At 39.3% G+C, this 25,414-nt stretch overlaps 1 protein-coding gene and 1 long non-coding RNA gene across 13 annotated transcripts in view; one reads left to right on the top strand and one right to left on the bottom strand.

The window, feature by feature from the left end:
• The window catches only part of LOC147872709 (cAMP-dependent protein kinase catalytic subunit-like), a 35,853-nt gene that overhangs the window by 3,312 nt on the left and 7,127 nt on the right, over positions 1 to 25,414 (bottom strand). For 9 of the 12 annotated variants that reach the window (XM_087355101.1, XM_087355094.1, XM_087355100.1 and 6 more), the window contains 3 exons: positions 24,394 to 24,471; positions 22,625 to 22,725; positions 6,723 to 10,524 (listed from right to left, as the gene is read on the bottom strand). In XM_087355101.1, the coding sequence (XP_087211227.1) occupies positions 10,299 to 10,524; positions 22,625 to 22,725; positions 24,394 to 24,471 (405 nt within the window). In that variant the 3' untranslated portion in view covers positions 6,723 to 10,298. Of the gene's footprint in view, positions 1 to 6,722; positions 10,525 to 22,624; positions 22,726 to 24,393; positions 24,472 to 25,414 lie in introns of those variants that run through there. The other 3 variants (XM_087355103.1, XM_087355104.1, XM_087355102.1) reach the window with 3 other exon arrangements.
• On the top strand, positions 5,256 to 6,775 carry LOC147872710 (uncharacterized). Its single transcript, XR_015536864.1, has 2 exons — positions 5,256 to 5,622; positions 6,399 to 6,775. It is a non-coding gene; the product is annotated as an uncharacterized LOC147872710 (long non-coding RNA).

Raw genomic sequence — 25,414 nt, forward strand, 5'->3', positions numbered from 1 at the left:
ATTTCTGTTATGGGCACTGTCAAATGATTACTGCAACAATTTTATAGGATTAAGGTAGAACACGAGTCAGGAAACCAGGAACTGGCCCATTATCACAGAATACCACTGTAGTCAACACAGAACTAGAACATCGGTACACCGCTCATGATCACAACACACACTGGGCCAGCGGAACAACAGTATACAAGCAAACACTAAACATATATTACAATAAGAAATAATAAATGGCCACCCCATAATGTTCCATGTAAAGCTGGTCCCAAGTTTACTTTTAGCATTATAAGGGAGAAACATCAGAACCACATTTCACACGGCAACAATAGATTTTATACAATCCACAGCCCATCCCATATTTTAAATTATTGATTTTAATTCTGTATCGTTTTTATTCTAATACTGCAACGTTCTGCATTACTGTTATTATCGTGAAGGGAAGCAACTGCCTGTCTGGAAATGCGTCCCATAGAAACCTGATCTTAGAGCCCACAAATAATATGAAGCATCGGACAATATTAATCTAGTGTCTGAGTGAACGAAATATCTGAGAAGAGTGTTCAGTGTCATTTTGCCCACCATAAATCCCTAATGGACTGTCTTGGGTTTCAACCCGGGCTCCCACATTGAGAACTCGGCAACTAACCACATGAGCTGTGGACTTTTTGGAAGGTCAGTTGATGAATACAGCCTGCCATGATGGAATTATACTTTTGGGAATAAATTCAAGGTTGCAAATATGACCTAAGTGTGTCTTTAATCTTAATCTAAAATGTAATGTAATATTATGCATGATCTTGAGCTTTCACGGCGACTGTGTACAATAAAATCCTTTCGGGCTATCAGAAGCATCAACTGGTTAATAACATGATCCACTGTCATGTGTATCGTCTTCAAGGTCTTGAGGCACGAATGCTAGTCTCTCAGCCATGTTTGGTGTTTTGTGTGTTACAAACATGTTTGATTGTGAAATATAACGAATAGTATTTTGTACAAAATTATTAAAAATGTAAGCATCAAAATATTATTGGAAAATTACTTTTGTAGTGGAATAAGTAATTGTGCTAGAAGGGCTTCGATTTCTACCTCCAGAACTGACACTGAGGTTCTTATAGGAGTCTGAAGATGTCACCTGTGGTCGTAATGACATGTGGCCTTGTAGGTGGTTATGACTGTGAAGATGTCGGTTGTGGCCTTCTGCATTGTGATGCTGTGTGGACTTGTGGGTGGATACTTAAATTTCTGAGGAATATTCATAACCACCTATAAGACCACGTGGCATTATGCTCTGCTACTTTTTTGTTATATAATAATTTATGTATACACTAATTTAAGCTTCCATAAGAACTGCGGGTGTGGATTCCTGTCTGTGGTCTGACGTCTCACCTATGGGGCTACACCGGAATGCGTTAGGTGCATGCGTGCTGCCCGCTCTGCCCAATGCCAGAGAGTACTCGTATATGTCTTCAGTACAAAAGACAGGAGAAGGTGAATCAAGTAATATTACCAGCCACTGACACAAAAGTTATGACTTGTTATGTTCAGTAACATTAGGAACATGTGTATTCATAACAGTGCAGTCTCAAATGTCAGAAATATTATTCTTATGATTTTCTTTGTGTGTGGCAGAATGTAAACCCCTCATTAGGAGGTTGCGTCTATCCGTGTGACAAATATCAGCATTTTCTGAAGACAGGATAGTGGCCAGAGTCCAGAAATACGGTAGTAATAATTGTAATATAACTTCATCAGAACCCTCTATAACTGATTTTTTAACTGGTACACGCCTTGTTTGTGCGATCGGAATGTTTCCAGACTGCGCGTATAAAAACCCGTACACTTATTTCAGGTATTAAATTCATCCATCACCCTCGAAGTAGTTCCCCTGGGAGTGAACACAACGATCCCAGCGCCGCTGCGAAGCCTGGAAGCATCCCTGGAAATCTTTCTTTGTCAGCCTGTCAAGCACCATCTGCGATTCTGCCTGAATCTCTTCTATCGTCGCAAATCTCCTTCCCTTTAGCTGAATTTTCATCTTCGGGAAGTGGAAGAAGTCACACGGCGAATAAGGAGGGTGCGGGATGACGGCCATGGTGTTTGAGACCAAAAACTGCCGAACTTTGAGGGCGGTGTGCGCTGGCGCGTTGTCATGATGCAGCAGCCAGTTGTGGTTGCGCCACTTTGCCGGCCGCTTCCGTCTCACATCTTCACGCAACCGCCTCAGGACCCCACAGTAAAATTCAGCATTGACCGTCTGACCTGCAAGAAGAAACTCCCTATGGACGATCCCCTCCTGGTCAAAAAAACAGATCAGCATTGACTTCACATTGCTCTTGACCTGTCTTGCCTTCTTCGGTCGTGGTGATGATGGGCTCTTCCATTGTCCTTCCGTATATGAGTGTTGCCTTGATGTTACATTATGTATTCGTAACTCAGTCAGTTGCTTCAAATATTCCTTAATACTATGTCATTCATTCTATTATATTTCTGAAATATGTAGTCCATGTCCTTTCTAAATTCTGAAATTTGGTTTTATAATACTTCAATTCCATAACCTTTTAAAATATTTTTTTTTATTTTTCCTTCTATGACTACTTTTAGCCACACATTCCACTGGTTTTCTTTCTGATGTTCATATTAATAACTTCCCTTGAAATTGTATTTAAGTGGTGTGCTGAAATATGCCATTATCTCTATGTACGAGGCGCGTCCTCAAAGTAAGTTTCCCACTCGTCCCACAGCTAGCAAACCTTATATTGCGCGAAGCGACTGTGCGTACGTGATAGAGCAATGACGTAGCATGGCGCATGCACTAACGGCACTTCCCGCGTTCTCACAGTAGCATCGTTACAGCTGTTGAAGATGGAGGTTCTTATTCCAGCTCCCGCCGACTGTGAAGTGCGGTCAGTGATAACGCTAGGCCGCACACGGCTCGACGGACAGCAAGTCTCCTGCAGGAGTTCAGCTGGGAGGTGTTTAATCATCCACCCTACAGCCCGGACCTCGCTCCCAGTGATTTCCATCTTTTCCTACACCTCAAGAAATTCCTGTCCGGTCAGCGTCAGCGTTTTGAGAATGACAGAGAGGCGGAGATGGTTGTCACACAGTGGTTCCAATCCCAGACGGCAGACTTCTACGACGCAGGTATTCAAAAGTTGGTCCCACGGAATGACAAATGTCTCAATTCCGGTGGCGAATATGTTGAAAAATAGCTGGACACTTGCTGTATCTGTTGCAATAAATATTTCCATGAAATTGTGTTTTGTTTCTGTAAACGGCCCCAGGGAAACTTACTTTGAGGACGCGCCTCGTAGATATCAATTCCTAGTCTTCCACAGAAATGGTTTGAAATCGACATATATCTATTTCATACTTGGATCTCAAAAATCATGTTCATTTTCTATTTCTGCAAAACCTTATCAAAACAGAGTGATTCAGAAGTCCCTGTGCACATGCACACACAAACACTCACCATGTACACCATCTAAGACACGTGTTAGGAACGGGATTTTTAAAGTACCTTCCACTCCAAACACTTGTTTTTCTTACAGGTGCACAGGGAATTTGAATCACTCTGTATAATAAATTGATAACCCAAAACCTCTTAAAAATTTGTACTCCTCCCCCAATATTGTCAGGGTGATTAAGTCGAGAAGAATGAGATGGGCAGGGCATGTAGCGCACGTGGATGGGACAAGAGGTGTGCACCAGGTATTGGTTGCGAAACCTGAAGGGAAGAGACCGCTGGGGAGACCTAGACGTAGATGGGAGGATAATGCCAGGTGGGATCTATGGGAGATAGGAGTTGAAGGAGACTGGATTTTGTTGGCCCAGGACAGCGTCCACTGGAGGGCTTTGGTTAATTCAGTGATGAACCTTCGGGTTCGGTAAGCCATCTAGTTAGTTAGTTAACCCACAACTCTTCAGTCCTTCCAGTCCCACCTCACACTAGTATTCTCCTTGTGGAGGAATATTCTCGTCTATGGTTATACTGTAAAATTGGTGACTCAATAACATCGTGCCTCACATGGTGCTGTATTTTACCCCACCCTCTTCAACTGCTCCAAATTAAAGTCTGGTAGAAACTGAGAGATGATCAGAACTGTGGTGATGCAGGCATTAGACACATCTTAAATGTCAATCAGTTTCTACCAGACTATGCAGTAGAGCATGCCAGAAGACAGGTCATCTCCATACTTGCCACAATGAGAACCTGAAGTAACACATTTTTACGTTTTATCTGACAGGGTGCCAAAATCTTTTTCATTGGTTTTAGTGTCCCCTGTTAGCACTTATTTCTTTACCAGTCTTGCGGCTTTACAGCCTGGCATATTTTTTACATAGAAAAATTAATTTTGTAATGTTCTTAGTTTTGACACCAATCCTTCAGTCACACCTGTACGCAGCTTGGCCTGTGGTCATTTGTGTTTTAGTGAACTGTCCAGCTATGTGTACCTTGGGAAGCTGGTGAATCTGATCTCATTTTGTGGCACAAATGTTCATCTTAAGTAGTAGATTGCCACAAATAGCCTTAGAAGGTTATGCTAGCCTAAACTTACAACATTAACTTCTTTTTAACTCTTGTACATGCAGGAATACTTCCCTTAATGCCAGGTAATTTATTATCTTGCCTTATTTTCCAGTGTTTGTTTCTTGGGAGAGTTGACACTGTCAGTTGTTGTTGTTTTTTTTTTTGGCGGGGGGGGGGTGTTTGTGGTAAAAGCTTGTTTTGTACTCCCTGGCTGTTACCACATATTATTGTATATATTTGTTCATCACCATATATTACTATAATTTCTGTTATTATATTTATTACATATTCAGAATATATATTTTTTGTTTCTGTTGATCAAGCTTCAACTTATTTTGTGCCTTACTTAATGGAGCTGGCCCTATTAGTTACTTGTCCTGCTTCTTTGTAATATGGCAAAGTATAATTTTTGTATTTAAGGAATTAAGTGTTCTCAATTTTGTATTTTGTACTGCTCTTTGGGAGCGGGGATAGCTCAGTCAGTATAGTGACTAGCTACGGGCTGGGCTATCGGGGTTCAATCCCCTACGGGGGCAGTGGATTTTTCCTCTAGCCTCTGCATCCAGACCAACTCTGGGGCCCACCCAGCCTCCTGTCCAATGGGTATCGGGGTCCTTTCCTGGGGGTAAAGCACAGCCGGGGCGTGATGCTGACCACTCACCCCATCTGGTGCCAAGGTCAAGAAAGAGTAGGAGCTATACCTTCGCCCCCACCCCCCGCCCCCAAGTGCATGCATAGGCATGTAGTGGGACGCTTTACTTACTGTTCTTTGAAGTTGTTTAAATGTGGATGAAGTTTTACTATTAAGAAAAAATGGCTTGGTTCTGACATGTGAAATAGGTAGAATGATGGTAGGAATTTCTGGCATGTGACTAATTCTTTGTGTCCTGTTGTGAAACTGTGAATTGTTAAACATTTCTTAATTTTATTTTCAGCTTGAAGATTCAAAGACATATGAATACAGGGAACCAGAACAGGCACCCATATCACCTCCATATGCCCACTACTTGTCTCTACAACATGATCACAAAATCCACACTCTCCATTAACATACTTCTTCCAATCGTGTGTTGTACGTGCATTTGGATGGTGTGAAGGTAATGTATTATAGGAAACATTTCAGATGTTTTCACTCTTTGATGTTGAGTGGTCACACTTGTGCTTTGTGTTTTGGAGGTTCTGAGTTCAAATCATGGCAGCTTTTCATGTGGTTTTTCTCAGTCCCTCCAGGAATATTCTAAAATAGTCCCTCAAATTTTTCCATGACTGCTTTTTTCAGTTCATCATTCACTTAACTTTATCATACCATATAATTTAAGATATTGACAGTCATTAAATAAACATGAATAAAATTGAAATTCACTCTGAACCTTCTGTTCATTGAACAATCAGAATATTCTAACTCTTATTTACAATTACACATTTCTTCTAAGCGTTTCTCCTGTATATAGTCCCTCTTTCCTTCAAGGCACATAAAACATCCTGACACAAAACCAAGTCATAGAGTTTCTGATGACAAGGTAAATTATACTGTGGTTACCTTTGAAGAGAAGTGATCTCTCTCCTCCTCCTCCCCCCCCCCCCCCATTCTCAGAGAGTGTATTTATAGATTTTGTATGATTCTCAGAGTAAACAGCAATTATTTACTTATACATGATTGACCAGACTGGTCTTTGTAATGGTGAAGTGTTGTTTTCTTTGAGGTACAAACTGGATTTCTAAATAATTGTTAGACACACTCCAGCTTAAAAGGGTTAGTGAATGCTGATAGGAAATGTTTTGAATGAACAGTGGACATTTCTGTGTATAAATATGAAATAGCAGCACACAGGATAGTGTATTCTTAATTACTTTCATGTCTTCTGGGTTGTAGCGCTGTGTAGTCTGTATACCTCAAGGCCATCGAGATTGAGCTACATCCGAATAACACGATCAGGGAGTGTAGCCTTTGCCTGAACTGGTCATAGAATTTTTAATATAATGTTTATAAATTTATTTGGTACACAGTATTGTAAATTCACACTGTTATATTATCCACTTAAAATGATGTAAGTTTTCATTACTAGTATCATCAGTGGTGTAATGATGCATGAACTATGAATACAGTTGGCATCAGTTATAGTGATAGCACTTGTAAATTATATTTTTGTTCTAGTAAACATTGATTCTAATAAATGAAAATCATTGGACTATTACATATCTTGTACAGTAATGTATGCATTGAAAATAAATGTACAATTTATTACATAATGTAACAGTATATTTATAATTTAAAGTAGTCACTGGTTTATGTGTGCTTTGTACTAACTCAAAGATCATGATCCATGTCCTCCCAGTCATTAAACTCCTGTCATCAGGCTCCTCCACATGATCAATGTTGTAGTCTTTTGAACACTGTCACAGCACATTGAACTTAATTTTTAAAGCAGTTGTAGATACAAGTAGCAGTAACGTTAACCCAAGCATTTATCTTCATGTGCAACACATTAATTTCCCATTGTATTGTCTATACATTGAATAATTCTTTGACTCTTGTTTAATCTATATAAGGTCTTAAAAGTTTTTATAATTTCCTGATTGACAGTTTGAAGTACAACTTAGTTTTGGGAGATAGAAAGGTTAATTCGATGTTCTCCATGTTAAGCTTTGGATGTGCCAGACACTTGTCCATATTAGTGATTTCTTTTTATTGTTTAATTGTCTATCCCAGGAGCAAAGGTAATCTTCAATTACAGAAGTTGTCACCCAAGCATTGGCATTATGCACATATTCAACAGAAAGATACACCTTTGAAATTTCTAGGAGATTTACTCTTTCCTATTACTAATGGCTTCATCTCTGTTGTTCATGTCATATTGCAAGTTAATAGGACTGTAATTCTGTTCTTAACTTTCTTCCCTGCAGAAGCTGAGTCATTTGTAAACATCATGCAATGATCTGCAGTAGCGCTGTAGAATAGTCATGTTTCATCTGCATTAAAGATTCTTTTCTGTAGGTATTCACAGCTAGATTTCAGCTTAAGACTTTTTCTTTCAGGTGAGGGCCGCTTTCAATATTTGGCATTAACCAACTTTTCAGAAAGCCAAAGTTTTACATTGTATTAAAGATATCTTCTGTTTAATACAGTTTTCCAATCAGTTTTTAGCCAGTTGTCACATTTTGAGCCATCAGAATCTTGTTTTTCTCCATGATTTTGTTTAAACAATACCATCTATCTTGTCAGCCATCCATTGGTTGCTTTAAATACTACTTCTAATTTTTCACCAAAATCATTGGCTTTATTCTAATATAATTCTGCATTATCTACAGCATGACATTTTCCTTAATGATTTCTTATGTTTTCAATAGTTCTATTAGAATTTAATGTATCATGATATTTTAAAAATGTTGACAAAGTTGACTGAGGCACTCCCAATTTAGCAGCTGCTGCTCTTTGAAATAGACTTCGTAAATTTTGCTATAAGATTTAACTTCTTTCTTACACTCAAATCTTTTCTCATCTTCAGTGATATTTTTATAATGAACAATTTCAATTTATATAGAAAAATCACTCACCAATCAACGAGGACTAACAGTAACACAGAGAAGTAAATAACTGGCTGAAGACACCAGAAAGATGTAAATTTTCTACCTACTGTGTTTAATGTATAGCAGTGGAAATAATCTGCTCCAAATTGATTTTACCATTCTTGAACTAAAAACATGTTTATGAAATGGCCTTCTAAGAAACAGTGAAATCTGAGCTTACTGTGCAGGTAGGATAACCCAGTTTTAACAATCATTAGCTGTTCAGTTATTGTTCTGAAGCTGTTTACTTGATACTCACGTGTCTACTGTGTGTGGAGTGATGTCCCCCACCCATTACTTCTGAAAGAAAATCATTCAAGTAGACGGGTTGAGTGGCATTCATTTCTGTATGATGTATGTCTGCTGTCTAGGTATGTGACCTGCATTACAGAGTCATGTACATGGCATGGCAACAATAGTGGTAGTTAAATGAGTGTAGTTGTTGCAAGACGCAACATATAACTTATTTTATGAATTTCTACAACTCTTACACAATATATTTTCCTCTCAGGTAAATCTTTGGTGATATTTATTTAAAAATATATTTTGTTTATTAACTAGTAGACTGAATGCATGGAGCAGAGTCCTTGATATGTCAATATTGCACTTGTTTAGTTGAGAAATTCTCCACGTTCTGTGGAACGTGAAGGTTTATTACCATGGTCACAAGAACCTGCCACCAGTAAATAAATATGGAAGTTTTCAGATCTTCAAAGTGGACTGACATTCATATTTCTGGATCATAAGGTAATAGGTTATTTAAAGTTCTCATTAGTGGATGTATGACTAATACGGAAGCAGACTTGAATTAAATTCTCTTCCAGCAACAGTGTCTTGTGCAGACTGAGTAGAGTGCAGTGCCAGATGATGTTGGTGCCCTATCCCGATAAGGGTTCAGGGATTTCTGTAAATTGGGTCACTCAGAGATAATGGTTGAGATGCTGGTCCAAGGCCAACATTAACAGCCAGGTAATGATGATCCAGGTGGTACTTTAAGTGAGCACATCTTTAATGATTAACACACTTAAGAATTATTTATTCATGTGTGATGATCCTTGGATCCATTTATGCTTGAAATGACAGCTGTATAACTACTGAAAACTTCCTTGCACTGTGGCCATGAAAGACTTAAATTTTGGGGGTTACATTTTTAACTTAATCTCTAGTGTACAGGTCTAAAAGTGGAGCCACTGAAATTCTTTGTTTGTCCATGGTGAAATCCAAAACAAGACTACCAATTTATGTGCTGCAGTAAAACTCAAGACCCATCAACCTCACAGCCAGAGAAATCACCATGACTTTTCATCACTGACTGGATAATAGTAATGGAATTTCTCTTGTGACAAACATAAATGTTTGCTATTGGCTGAACTGTAGGGTGGAGATTACATTATTCTCTGCAGGTTATGGGTGTTGATGTGCTTCTCATTCCCACAGTTATGGCCAGTGCTGTTTTTTGGTCCTTCAGCTGGTGAACCTGGTTTCTCCCAGAATCACCATACTTTAGTGTCTCCCAGTCATACTTAACAACCATAAATTTTAGCCACCTTTGTTAGAGTTTGGTGTAGGGAAAGGACAATGCCTCCCCACTCCCAGTGACAGTGTTTTATGATACCAGTTAGGCAGGAGTGGGTGGCTACAACAGTTTCTCAAATTCTGTGCTGAAAGGAGGTAGTATGAACAAATAAACAAGAAAATAAATCAAGAAACAAAAAGACAGTTTTCATGATAAAGCTTTCTTTCTCCTTCTTCCCCAGTGGCTGAGGAAACCACTCATGCTCTGCTCTGCACTTTGCTCTCTGAGAGTTGAGACCAAGAATAATTTTGTGTCCACCTGTCAGAAGCCAAGTGACAAGGACGAGCTCTGTCTGATGTGTCCCCCAGGGTAGACAACCTTCCCTCTTTCAGGAAGACTCAGAGCCAGCCTGTTTAACGACGTCTTCGTTAAGACGAAAACACAAAACCGTGTGTCTCTTATTCACAATTCACATATTCTCTGTTATACTGATGTTACTGAAACCTCACCCCATCTGCACACAACCACATTCAGATACGTCAACACAGCGTATTTTATTACTTACGCTTCATATGACTGTAACTCTTCAGTAAAAAAGGGTCAGGTACACTGCAGATAGCCATGTTTCTTTATATAATGTTGGCCATATTCTGATTATTTTAGTTCTTATACATGGATTCCATCATTCTTTCAGGAAATACAGACCACACTATGGGTAATACTCAGGAACAGCAAGATGAAAACATGCACCAGGCTCACCACCAGCTGCAAATTACAGGGCAGCCACAGAACCTCCAAAAGAAGAGAACGGCAAAACAGGGCAAAAAAACGCCAAATTGCGTAAAAATACCACGCCCGCCGAACGCCTACGTGATCTTCTCTAATGAATGGAGAAAGAAACTGGCTGTCCTGTATCCTGGGGAACGAAATGAGCAAATTAGTGTGAGGTAAGTTGCAATACAAAATGTACTTCAGGACAATTACTTGTTAACAATTTAATGTGCAGAGCATTCGTGAATGACAGATTGTCTTCAAAGATATTCGAATTCAGCAGACATGATCATTGTACTAAGTTAACGATTATAAACATGGCGACGGTGCGAACCTGTAAAATTATGTGTGAGAATTTTCTCATGTTCTGAAATTTGTTCTACTCAAAGAGAGAAAAAGACAAATGCTGATAATTATGATGATAAACTATGAGCCCTAGTAATTAATTAATTAATTAAAAAAGGGGGGGGGGTTGAATCTTGTAAAATTTGACTCACAAACTCAGCACATTAAATTAAAGGCTGGTTTGATTTTCATTGCTAGATTATGAATCTATATTTACTTAATTATAAACAGAACACATGATATACAGGACAGAAGTCTAGCCTACAGTAGAGAAGAAGAATTTATGAGACCGCCCGGAACAATTCTTTCACTGTAAAAGTGTAAAGATCCAAAACTGGCAGAGTATGCATAAGGTGAATTCAAAATTGGATATCTTATTTCCACTTGCTGAAAATGTTCTGATTGTCCAGAACAGCTGAAACATTTTGTGCGCTCTCATACGCCACTGCCTTTGTCTTTACCCTTGGACGTTCGTCCTACAACCTGCCTGTGTTCTTACAAGTTTTGCTTCTTCTACTTGCAGACTTGGCTACATGTGGAGGGACATTGACGTGGAGCACAAGGAAGAGTATTTTGCACGAGCCCGCCAGGCGGACGCGGAACATAAGAAGAAATATCCTGGTAAGTAATTAATTCTCTTTTAATGTCAATAACCAGCAGAAAGCTTCGAAAAAATTTACCTGAGAATTTTGAGAAACATCACCGATTCATATTTCTTTGAGACTGACTGCTATCAATTTTAGGTAAGAGAACTTTTGACGACACTTTATTCTTTAGTAACATATTTTAAGATTTGGGTCGATCAGAGCCGGAGTGGTAAAAGTCAACCAAATTACAGAAGGCGTATTTTTCCCTTGTATTTCGAGTTCATTTCCTGCCAAGTCTACACTGCACCAAAATCCAGAATTTAATCATCATCCTCAACCTCACCACCGCGAAAGCCCATCAAAGTCCTGTGGTTGTGTATCAGTTGAAGTGACTTCTACCTTGATATTGAGGCAGTAATTTATCCGGAAGACCTCCCTTTGAAGCCACTTCAGCTTCATTAATTTTTGCTTTGTTTTAATAATCGTAATGGAAATATTAATTTTGTATTATCAGCAGCTTCCGCGGCGATTAAGTGGATGGAAGTGTCGGAGAAAGATCCTTTCTCAATCTTCAGGGCTGAAGTGGCTATGCGGGGAACTGGAGAAATTTATATTAGACGACGGAAAAACTGGAGACAGTTTTTCCAAAACGTTTTCATCTACTTACGAGTCAAGTCTTTCTGTAATATATGATTTATGAATGTCGCTGATTTTCCTCCTCTCATGTCAAATCACGTGATAAGAAGCAACCGTTTACGGAATGCTGTGACCTGAATGTCATTCTTTCCGATTTCAGATTACGTCTACAACCCACTAGATGCCTGCAACCAGAAGCGTCTTTGGGATCAGGCCCGTGCTAAGAAATTGCGGCGAACAAGACGCCAGTTAGCGAAGCGACGCGTCACGACGGCGCAGACTATCAGCGCCCGTCCCCTGCCTGCCCAAGAACAGGAACATCAACGGGGAGGATTCACAGGCGGACAAGGTGTCGCTTCATCAATGGCAAGTCGTCGTCGTAGTCGTAAAACGCAGAAGAAAACATAAGCTGGAAGGGCAACGTTGCCAAACAGAGTTTTGAGCAGATTCACGAACCTGTTTCATTTCAAACATAAATTAGCCAAATTAACTCGTTTAAAATCTTTGTATCCACATATAGCCGCTCAGTAATAAGAGCTTCGCTCCTTGGTAATCACTTGACTCTCTTCAGGGGTGTTAACGGTATGTAACTCCCGACAACGAGAAGCTTCCTTTATCGCTGAATATAATACTTTATCTATACACAATTTAATTATTTAAGAATAAATACAGATGTGCAGATGATAATACTTGGCTTTAGCCACAAGACGATGATCTCAGAACTGTTGGGTTTGCGTGCGGCTACCTCGAAAGTTTGTTGAAGAGTCCCCTCTCAACCTATTTAATGCGTAAGGTCCAGCAACATTATCTGCTGAGTCACAATGAATCATCAAGTCTAACTAACTTTCTACACATTTCCGCCATAATAATATGACACTTGGGACTACAACCAATTCACGACAGTTTATTGCCCTAATGTAGAAACACAAGACTCCTGGGAACCGAAGGTCCTCGGACGTCTTTGTCCTAAACAGTTAGGTATATGCCATGAACTAGAAGTAAACATCCCAGTATTACCCTCCAAACACAACAACAAGTTAGAATTTTGAAACGAAAAGTAAAAAGAAATTCAGCCTAATAAAATAATAAAAGAACTAAATGGTAGGATCAAATTACCTCAGCAGAAGATGTAATTTGGACCGTTACAACCTCCCCAAGTATAATTTTGGTCACTTTCTATCAGAAATGTCCAAGATTATATCTTCTTGCCGCTAAAGCTTCAGCTCAATTACACCATATTACATGAAAAAAAAACACAATACAAAATATAACATTACTTGATACATACACAAAATGAAATGAACACTTAACAATTATAGTAGTCATACATATATAAATCCTTTAGGTTACTTGACCTTCACATAGTTGTCTTGATCATTACAACATAACAGTTATCCGTTCACTAAACAATTTCTTAAGCGTTAATTATGAGTTACTTCTAATAATAATAAATTACTGGTAGGATTTGACAACAATATTCAATTGTTCTGCTCTTACAATGCACTTATATTGGTATAATTTTGAATATTAAACTCCATACTACAGCTGTTACAATAGTTAAATGATTATTGAGCCCAAATTTATTACAAACAGTGACTACTGATTTCCAAGAAATTTAGTCAACCGCGTGCAATCAAATCAGTCAGTGCTGATTTTCTCCAAATATGGCTTCAATGAATGTTTATTGAATTGTCCTCTGACTTTCCCATTATTCCCTGAGATTTCATACACCGAAGGTGGAATGATTCTCGTTATCACGTACGGGCCTTCGTACGGACGAATGAACTTGCCCGTAACACCTTGTGCAGCGTTTGAAACAGGTTGACAACGCACAAGCACTTTATCTGACAGCTGAGGATTCCACTTTGCGATTCCCATTTTCCTCTTTTTCTTTCTTTCCAGTGCCTTTGCTTTCATTTTAACGTATGCCCGGAGAACCTTAATTTCCAAACTTTCCGCTGGTGGCTTCTGATCTGGGGATTTAACAAAAATTTTCTCGAACATGTCCGGCTTCGGCTCGTCAAACATTAGTTCCACTGGTGTGTAACCTGTCGTCCCACTTACGGATGAATTTAACCAATTCTCGATAAGAGGAATTAATTCAGGCCATTTTCTCTGAGTGATATTACAATATATCCTGCAATATTTAGCTAATTCTCTCATTATTCTCTCTGTGGGGTTGCTCTGAGGATGGCGAATAGGAGAATATCTGACGGAAATGTTTAGGTTGGAAAGGGCTTTCTTCCACGATGGTGAGGTAAACTGCGTGCCATGGTCGGAAAGGATTGATTTAGGCTGGACTACTTGACGGAAATAATGAGTCAACTTATTCAAACAAGCTCTCGTAGTCGCTGATTTAATCGGATAAAGTTTCACGTGTTTCGAAAATACATCCAGACATACCAGAATGTACTTCACTCCTCCACGTCCTGTAGGCAGAGCGCCGTACAGATCCAAAGACATTAGCTCACCAGGTTTAGATGGCATATGTGACCTAGATTCTACCTCGTAACTCCTGTTAGGATGTTTTACGCGCTGACAGATGTCGCAGTGTGCGACGTATTTGCGAACCTTTCGGCCTAAATCTCTCAGGTAAAAAGTATAAGCTATTTGTGCAATGCATCGATCAGTACCTTGATGGCCCGATGAAGTATGTACAAAGTTGATCACACGATCTTCCAGGCTGCTAGGGAGAACGGGCCTCCAATACGGGTAGTTTATACCTTTTTGGTATAGGACTTCATTTCTTAGCATGTACTTGTCCAAATAGGTTGCCGCCCCCGAAGCTAGTCTCTCTCTGGCCTTAACTAAGTACGGGTCGCTGGCTTGGTGATGCGCTAGATTCTTTAATTCCCCCTTTAACTTGGTATCGATATTCAAGTTTATGGCTGCTACTAACATGCCTCGTGGCTTTCCCATTCCCTTGATCTCTTCTTCAGTTAAGCCGACAGGATTTCTGCTCATAACATCCGCAAGGACGTTGTCTGACCCCTTTACATGTACGATGTCAATGTCATATTCTTGAATTTCTAAAACCCAACGTGTAATTCGGTTGGAGGTCAAAGCACATTTCTTCAGGAACGATAAAGCCTTATTATCTGAAAACAAAGTAACCTTTTGCCCAAAAACATAAAGTCTGAATTTTCTGAGTGCATATACCACGGCTAACAATTCCTGCTCACACGTAGTGAACCTCATCTCAGCGGATGACAACACCCTTGAAGCTGTAGAAACAATGTTGGTAACCCCCGCTTCGTCTGTCTGCATCAGAACTGCGCTAATGCCAAACTTGCATGCGTCAGTGTATACGGCGTAGGGTAGGTCATTATTGGGATGGACTAAATGTATTGTATGTGCAAACCTCGCACGTAGTTCCCCAAAAGCACATTGCATCTCTGTTGTCCACTTCCATTTACTTCCCTTTTTCAACAATGGAAGGAGAGCGCCTACGTAGCCTGCATAATTGATAATAAACCTATTATGAAAGTTACAAGTCCCTAAAAACTGCCTCAAGTGCTTTTGGTTACGGGGTGCAGGATACTTCAAAATGGCGGCTACTCGCTCAGGGTCTGCAGACACACCGGTCTGACTTATTATGTGCCCCAAAAATGTAACTTCAGTCTGACAGAACCGACATTTTGCAGCGTTTATGGTGAATCCTGCCTCAGTCAACTTGCCGATGACTATGTTTAAATGCTTTAGGTGGTCTTCAAAGCTGCGCGAAAATACCAATAAATCATCCACATAAAACACAACAAACTCCTCACTATCTGAACCCAGCACAAGTTTCAACGCCCTAACAAATGCTGATAATGAGTTTTTGAATCCATAAGGGACACGTTTGAATTGGTACACAGTTGAATCAAACAGGAAAGCTGTAAAGCGGCGTGAACTTTCTTTAAGGCTAATTTGCAGAAAAGCACTGGTGAGATCTAGTGATGTCATGTACCTTACTCCATTAAAACGCTGTAATAACTCGCCTATAGGGTAAACTCTTTCACGATCTGGAACCATAACAGAATTTATTTTCCTAGCATCTATGCAAAGGCGTGGTTTTCTCACTTCTTTATACACAATAGTGATAGGATTTATGAACGGAGAATTGCATGTCTCTAAAATATCGTCATCCAACATCTGAGCTATTTGTTCTCTTATAATTGGCCTGACAGCGAAAGGGACCACTCTTGAACTACCCGTGACTGGCTTAAGATCACTTAGTACGAACTCGTACTGAAAGCGGCGACACATACCTGGTTTCGAAGTCAAATACTCCAGGTACTTCAACAACAATTTAATTAAACTCTCTTTCTGAAGACTGTTGAGGTGTGCATTTGCATTAATCATAGCGGTTACGTCCACAGCTTGCAAAGAACGTGGATCAGGGGAACCTATCCTAGTATTCTGCACCAAAATTGGATACATCAGACCTTCCTCTCCAACTCGTCTCTCACTACTATCACAATAAAAACGACGGCTATTTGCTACGTCGAAAAATTCGCCTTCCCAACGGCTACCATAATTCTCTTCATCTTTATCAAACTTGTAGACATCATCACCTTCTGTGGCATCTATAAACAAGGACCTTCGCCCTAAAACTTCACTTCCCCCTCCTTCTCGAACTAGGTTGGAATCCTGAACTATCAAATGATTGCTATAAGCAGAACTTCCCTTCAACTCCTGTCCATCGTTGCTCACATCACGTAACCGGTCACCTCGATTAAACAATTGCACTTTCTCAATTCCATATAGCTCATAACGGAAGCATTTCCTTTTGAAGTCCAAAACAATCCCATACTCATTTGCATAATCGCAACCTAAAATCACTGAGCTAGTCAGTTGTGGGGACACTAAAAACACACTCTCAAAACTATCGCCCCCAATACTAAATTCCACATAGATCTGATCTTTAATACGCCGAGTCTTATTGCCAAAAGCTGTCACTAACACTGTGTTGGCAACGGGTAAACTTAAAGTGGACACTCCTGCAGATACTATGTCTTTATAAATACTTTCGGTCAAAAGGTTAACTTCGCTGCCTGAATCTATTATAGCATTGGTAGTGATATCACCGAATGAAATTGACACCTGCGGACAATTTAATAAATGGCTGTCATTAATATAATATATCACCAATTCATTCAAAGGATCCATATAATTACTACTACCGGAAATCATCACATCTCTAAATTTATCTCCCACCTCACAAACTACACTGTGCTTTGGGTCCGGATCTGAAGTTTTTATTGCCTTTGATGCGAACGGGGTTCGATCCGTAACGCCGCTCGATATTAGTTTAACGCCGGACGCTCGGATGGTCCTTGCGGTTCCTTCCTATCGGTTTGCCTTGTCGGACTGTGGTAAGGTGGGGCACCAGGGTTTAAGGAAGACCCTTCGTGTTTATTACGGTTGTCATCTTCCCTGTCTCTAGAAAAATAAGCACCTCTACCGTTGTTGTTCCCATTTCTATTGCTGTGGCTGTAACCAGAATAATTCTGCCTCCTGTCATAATACGTCTGTCTCACGTAATGATGATTCTGGTTCTGCCTCTTATCGGGATTATTGTTCTGGTGATAAGTAGCCCTTATATTTGTTTTACTACCTGCTTCGTTAAACTCTAGCATTTCAAGGCGCTTCAAAACGTCTATGGCTTCCTGCACTGTAGTCAAGGGAACCCCCACCAGACACCTCTGTATGTTCACCGGGTAGTGTAACTTAATTGCGTCAATAAATTCGGCATCACTCATCCCTAGATATGAAGCCAAAACAGCATATTTAATCAGGTGCCCTGACATTGAGAGATTTGATTGCTTTTCATATTTGTCTTGATATATCGAACATTTCACTCGACTCTGTGTCGTCTTGGACCAAAACGTTTTAGTGAATGCGACTTTAAACTGCTCATAGTCATTTAATGTATGAGCCACAGCTGACATCCACTGTTTAGCAACAGGGTCTGATATTGACTTCAATGCTATAGCCAATTTTAATGATTCTGGTACCCCCTTCAACTTCATAAATTCATCAAGCTGGTTTAAATGGTAGATGGCGTTGATCTTATCGCTGTCTTCAAACATGGGTAGGGATAGATCAGCAGCACTTAAATAGTTATGTGCATTGTAATGGCGAACATTCATGGTATCATGACTCACAGGTACATTCATACACACATTACAATTCACATCACTCGCATTCCCTGAAATATCAATTGACCCAGACACCTGACTACCCAAGTTTTCAGCAGCCTCGCCGTGGGAACTGCTTTGACTGGCTGCATTGCCATTAGCTGATCGTGAGAAATTTCCATTGCAAACAACAGAAGTCGGTTCTGACAACTTACCTTTTAAATGTTTAATTTCAAGGTTCAACTTCTCAAACCTACTGTCGTTAACGCAGTTAACCCTTTCAAATTCCTTGTCTATCTCTACAAAACGCTCCCCCTGCCGATGACTTTGTTTCTTTTGTTCTTTTACCATATCATTTCTGACAACCTGAACTTCATCAGTCAATTTTGTTAGCTTTTGTCCTAGATGTTCCTCATTTTGGATAACCCTACTGGTTATTTCTCCTGTTACCGAATTCACCTCACCAATGTGCTGGTCTAACTTCTTATGTAAGTCATTTGACAATTCCTGCATATTCCGTTTAGCAGCTCTTAACTCCACTTCATTATCCTCTCTAACTTGTTTGATTTCACAAGAAAATCTTACAGATTCTGAATGTAATTTATCTGAAATTTCTTTGTTTAATTTCGAATTTTCCCTCTCAACTCTCTTAATCAACCTTTCGTTTTCCAGTCTGACATCTTCTCGTATGTTATTTACATTTCTTTGTAAACTCTCAATCTTATTTTCTACACTTGAAATTTCCTTTCTTATATCAGAAATTTCCCCTTTTACGCTAGAAATTACTTCTAATTTGTCTGCCTTCATAACACTCATTAATTTAGCAAACATATCTTGGAAATAACTATGCGAGTCACTCTGTGGAATGCTAGTACAGGCCTGCTGCCCATTGTTCATTCTTAATGCAACTTCTTCCTGTTCCACTATTTCCGAAGACGATCCTAAACCCGTTTCTAGTCTTTCATTTTCCTCCAATGACCCTTCAACCCGACACAATTCTAATTCACCGTCTCCGAAATGGTTGCTCTCTTTTTCTGAAACAGTCACAATTCTGTTACGTAAGCTGCGGGTTGCCATTCTTCCCTCACTTAACCAACTAACCTTTTACGTATGACGCTGATGATCTGGTGATCTTCTTAAATGCGGACTCCTGGAGCGCTCGTAGCTTGCAGCTCTGTCCTTCTTGAACTTTGTTGGTGTTACAGTACGACTCCTGGTGTGGTCGTTGTTTGTAACTGTCGTCTGCTTTGTGATGGTGTTGTTGAATGTATTCAGCTGGCTGCCCTCTGGATCTGTTGCCGTCGTTACCACTTCGTGCCCCGCGTTGGGATCGCCACTTTTGCTATAGCCGCTCAGTAATAAGAGCTTCGCTCCTTGGTAATCACTTGACTCTCTTCAGGGGTGTTAACGGTATGTAACTCCCGACAACGAGAAGCTTCCTTTATCGCTGAATATAATACTTTATCTATACACAATTTAATTATTTAAGAATAAATACAGATGTGCAGATGATAATACTTGGCTTTAGCCACAAGACGATGATCTCAGAACTGTTGGGTTTGCGTGCGGCTACCTCGAAAGTTTGTTGAAGAGTCCCCTCTCAACCTATTTAATGCGTAAGGTCCAGCAACATTATCTGCTGAGTCACAATGAATCATCAAGTCTAACTAACTTTCTACACATTTCCGCCATAATAATATGACACTTGGGACTACAACCAATTCACGACAGTTTATTGCCCTGGTGTAGAAACACAAGACTCCTGGGAACCGAAGGTCCTCGGACGTCTTTGTCTTAAACAGTTAGGTATATGCCATGAACTAGAAGTAAACATCCCAGTATTACCCTCCAAACACAACAACAAGTTAGAATTTTGAAACGAAAAGTAAAAAGAAATTCAGCCTAATAAAATAATAAAAGAACTAAATGGTAGGATCAAATTACCTCAGCAGAAGATGTAATTTGGACCATTACACACATATAGAAATACTTATTACAGAATAAAAGAACCTATTACTGACTTGCCTTTCATTTAAGTGTAGTGCCTGGAGAGTGCCACGAAAGCATACTATGAGCCTGAAGTTCTCTTTGTACTCTTTATGTTCTTGCATTTGACCTATTTCCAGCCCTCCCTCCGACTCGTAAATTCCATGCAGATGAAAATCACACGACATAAAAGTTACAACACCAGGTCAGGTTATGACAGGTAGATGAAACAGTGGGTCAAACAGAAGTCATCCCAAAAAATGCAGAATGAGTTTCAAGCCTGTAATTTATACAAGAGTCCATGTAACTAGAATAAGTCTAGTGTCTTTCACCATGAGCTTCGTCACAAATTCCTTCAAAACCTGCATCCTTAGAGATCGCCTACCACGAGATATTCGCTGTACGTGTTTCCATACTTGTTACCCATTATTCCAGTTCCTATTCTCATCCAAATTTTTACTTCCTTTCCAGATTCCTGACCCAACAATACATCCCAGTAAAATAACTGACCTGGACATTCAAGCCATTCTAAAAGACCTTACATCGTCTCCTGAAGGTTGCTCGCCTAGTAACAGAAAACGACGAAACTGAGATTGAGCCCACCATCTGGCTAAAGTAAACAAGAAAGGACCCAATGTTATGTGAGCGGGGTCTCACTTCAAGCCCTACAACCACATCCATCAATGAACCACCACAAGTTCTTCGTTGAATAGTTCAATTGTTTTCAGTTTAATTGGTTTAGTGCATTATTTAGTTCGGAATATATCATAAAAAATGTGTTCGTTAAATTGTTTTTTGTTACATAGTTAATTATGTATTTAATAAAGTGAAATAAAAAATGTTCATAAACTTTATTTTTGTTTTTTTGGCACTTTAGAACTTGTCGCATTCAGTGGACTAGTGGTTAATGTGCTCAACACCAGCCCCAAGGTCGATACATTTTTAAGGGGTGATAAAAATCTAAAGCACAACTTCCTTCAGAGAGGCACATAAAAGAACCAAACGAGCATGAACGAGATATTCCGTAAGCAAAATTCGGCGGCCATTTCTCACACAAGTCTCTCCTGATTCCTACTAGATGGATCTAGCAGACAAAGATAAGGATTGAGTAGAAACTGTGGAGAGGCAGTGGGCTGTCACTCACTACTGACAAATGCAAACTTTGAAAAGACCAGGAAGAGAAATCATTTCAACTTGGTATCGCAATACACGAGTATGTGTACTGACACATTTAGCAATAATATTCTGATGTGGGGGAACATTTTTTATTTCAACATTCTCACGATAACAAATGATCACTGCTACTTACGCTACATGACTGAAACGTCAGCCTCTGAATACATGTTCTAGTAGGAGATCGAAAACAACCCAAAAGGCTCAAAATTTTAATCACTTTTTGCTTATGTACGACATGCTTAATTTGGCCCACAGTTTAACAATGCACCCCTCTTCATTTGTCTTATTACCAGTCATATTTCGTTCTATGGAGGATTTGAGGTTGTGATGATGCAAGCAATTTTTACTTTTTATTTTATCATACAGGTACGAAAACCTAGCTCTGTTCTGCTAACTTCTCACTGGAGTCAGCTTGCATGTTTATAAATATAAACAATTAGTCCTCTTTAATGACCGAAATAAAACAATAATTATCTGACTTGCCACTATGAATGCCAAGATCTAAATTCACAACACTAATAAATATTTCACTTACACTTACAGTATCATCATGGTACTACTGACTAATTATTCCGTGCTGACATCAAAGACACAAGTTATTTGAATACGCAAAATCAAATTAAGACTGCATAATAGTCACCTCATTTAAAAGATGCATCCAATGTTTGATAGGATTTGTTTAACTTGTTTTATTCACGGCACTCTCAGTATCGAAGTACTTATACTCATAGCTGAGTAGGTAACACACACAAAGCACGTTAACTTTGTTAATTGAAGTATCATTACGCCATGTAGTGCAACTCTCTAGCACATAAACGGAACAGACCTAGTGACACCTACAAACACAATCTGCTTTAAAAATAAACAATTCGGAGTTCTGCAGTGTAAACAGCGATTATTTACTTCAGAAACATTAACCCTTGTAATGGCTGAGTTGTCTTCTTTGATTTACCACTGAATGTTCAAATATTATTTAGGCGACTTTAAGCTATAAAAGGTGAATATCTTATTGATGCTGATGTGGCTACAAAACACTTGCACGAGAAAAATGCAAATAAAAATATCAAAAAATTTTGAATATAAGAAAAAGAAAGGTCTTTACCATTCTTTTAAATATAAAAATGGTTGACCTCAACATGAACTGAAGAAGAGGTGAATTGTACCAAAATCACTCACAAACTGCAATTTTCATAAACACAATTGCAGGGACATAAGTTTACGTGTTTATAAACAGTGGAAGACCACTTGAAGTTAAGATATGCTGAACGAAGCTAATTAAAACAGACAGTCATCTGTTGACCGTTAAGTAATTTCAACAGAAATGTGTTCAAAGGAAAATGATGTTCACAGCAAACACATACATCAGAACTCTTTCAAAATGCAAAATACTTACCAACAAAGTGCTGCATCATTTTGATGTTCATCATATTCGAAGGGTCTGTGCCCGAGCATCATTACAAATGCAGTGAATCCAACACCCCACCAGTCCACTTCCTGCAACAATTAAAATTACTGGTATTAGCTGCAATCAGACATTTCTATTTCACCACACTCTTATACATTTTCCACAAGGTTCTCCACAAATAGATAACTTGTGGTTAGTGTGAACTGGTTCTTAGTTTCTTGCCTCTAGGTTAACATGGAACATTCCTAAGTTTGACGATGCTTTTTCTGCTTTTATCTATTTCAATAGCTTTCTGTCTGATTCTTAGTCAGCCAGAGATTGTGGTGAATTTTCTTATGGTTTTCTTTGAGTGCTCAGTCAGAACCTTAAAAAACACTTTACCAAACACCGTTTACAAATGACATCATACTTACCATAAATGATATCAGAAGGCAAGTCAGGAAAATTATCAAATGCCATTAAAGCCCATTCAGTGTTTATCAAAATGCTACACAGGTGAACAGAGAAACACGGCAAAGCGAACTGGAGCATTTCTCTATTTTTCTGTGGTGAAAGCACCTACAAATGTTCTATGATTGTTTCATGTCTTCCGAACTGCCGTGTCTCCATCAATACTATTTACTGCAACAAGTTTTGCAAATATTTATGTTTATTTCAGTTCAAGGACTGCTTATACACAGAGTGTACACATGAAATGTACGCCATTTCATAACTTGTGAACCGTGATGCAAAGGAATTTGAACTAAATTAATTTTAGAAGGTTATACGATCAGATTTATAACTCGTGCTGCTTTAGTTTCCATATCTTTCCACAAGATGCACTACACTCACAGTTGTTAAAATGGCATCTTAAGCAGAGGAATGCCTCACACCTGTTTTGAAGAACATGTCCTATTGAAATGCTGTTGCAACAAGACAGAATGATTCCACATTTTCACAAGGAACTGATTGACTCTTAAATCGCAAATTTTAAGAGAATTTTATTGGCAAGGGTGGGCCTATGGCTTGACCACGTTGTGTGCATGACATTCCTCCCCTTACAGCATTCTTTTGGGGGTACATGAGGATGCTATCCATGTGCTAACAGTGGCTTAACTTTGCCAGAATTTGATAGGAAAATTGGCTACAGTCACCCTCGACTTTCTTATAGTGTGGACTGAAACAATGTAATTATGTTATCTGCCAAGCCACTCACAACACCCTCATTGAATGTCTGATATGTAGGTCATGAGAACTTGATCACAAAAACTACTCAAATTCATTCAGTTCTAATTCCCGTACCTTTTAGTTAGTGAGTATGGAGCTGTGTGGTAAAGGATAAGAAGTATTTCCATGCCCTTGAAGCTTCAAGTTTGTTGATAGCTACTTGATTTTTCTTTCTGTTTTTTGGTGTAATGCGCCACAAGGAGACACTTAAAGCTACTTTCATGCTGAGTCACATAAGAAAAAAGTCTAAACAACACTTATTTTGAATTTCGGTGACTGGCTAGTACTTGGCTTTCAAATTCCTTTATATGACAAATATGCATGTCATCATGCCAGACACCAGGCAGCTGACTGCACCAGTTGAATGCTTCGGCCTCCTGTCATGTATACTGACTAGTTTATGCACGTGTCGTTACAAACTGCTTGTGGCTCCAAACCCTCAGATTATTACAATGTGTTTTCTTGTTAGTTTGCATTAATCACGCGTTAGGTTGAGTCACATAAAACCAAGAGCTCGTTATTATAATACTGTTAATGTACAAGAAACTTACATAGCTGAAGCCTTCACCGATAAATATCTCTGGCACCACGTACTGACTTGTGACGTCCTGTGAATATGCACGATCACCCTGAAGATGGAAACAACAATTTGAGTAACTGTGACAGGAATTTGGGGCATAAAACAACTAGAAAGTGTCTGGTAACAGAAAACAAAACTGATCATGTCAAAAAGTGTTGACCACCAGTGGGCAAAGTCTTGAGCGACTTCCATCCACCTCCTGCATTCAGAATACATTTCTCTAACATCCGTCTTAATGCTACGATTCTTTTCCTTAATGATTTCTGACGCTGCCATTTTCCAAGAGATTTTCCCACTGATGCTCTGGAGCATTTCTTCTCTCCCCACACGCCCCACCCATCGTAAGTAAGATCCTTAACTGTGACCATACTCAGTAGGCTGTATGTACCACAAATTTTATCTTCATATAATATTTAATCTAAGGTGGCCAGGGTCCGACAAGTGAAGAAGAAGAAGATAATATTTAAACTAGGCCCTTGGATTATCTGTGTCAATATCCACTATTATACTTCATGTTTATCTCCTCAAATTCACAGGCCTTGTGACATCTTTTAGTTACACACACTGTGAAAATTGTGGTCAAATTTCAGTCACTTGAAGCCTGTCAAGTCTTTACAGGTCTCATACTTTGACACCCCTCAAATAAAGGGCACTCACTGCCTGATGGACAGCGGACCACATTGCGCTTACATTTACAGCCTACGTGTCCTTGTACGCAAACTGAATAAATGATAAGGTGGATACAATATTTTCCTCTTCAGAGCTGACAAACTTTGTATAGACCATAATCTGCGACAGCAATGTGGCCCTGAAGATCTACCAACATATTGTCAGGTTTTAGGTCTCGGCATATGACTCTTAACTGAAAGAAACAAATTACCTCTACTGAGGGGATAAAATATGGTATATCTTGCAGTCTTACTGCAGTAATGAGATGCAGTTTCAGTATTTTCCTTTTCTGCTATATACCACCCAAACTAAGCTGCCACTGT

Source organism: Zootermopsis nevadensis, unplaced genomic scaffold (genome assembly GCF_977971745.1).
Source record: "Zootermopsis nevadensis isolate Lab colony 2312 unplaced genomic scaffold, Znev_1.0 Znev_ptg000024l, whole genome shotgun sequence".
NCBI classification, from domain to species: Eukaryota; Metazoa; Arthropoda; class Insecta; order Blattodea; family Termopsidae; genus Zootermopsis; species Zootermopsis nevadensis.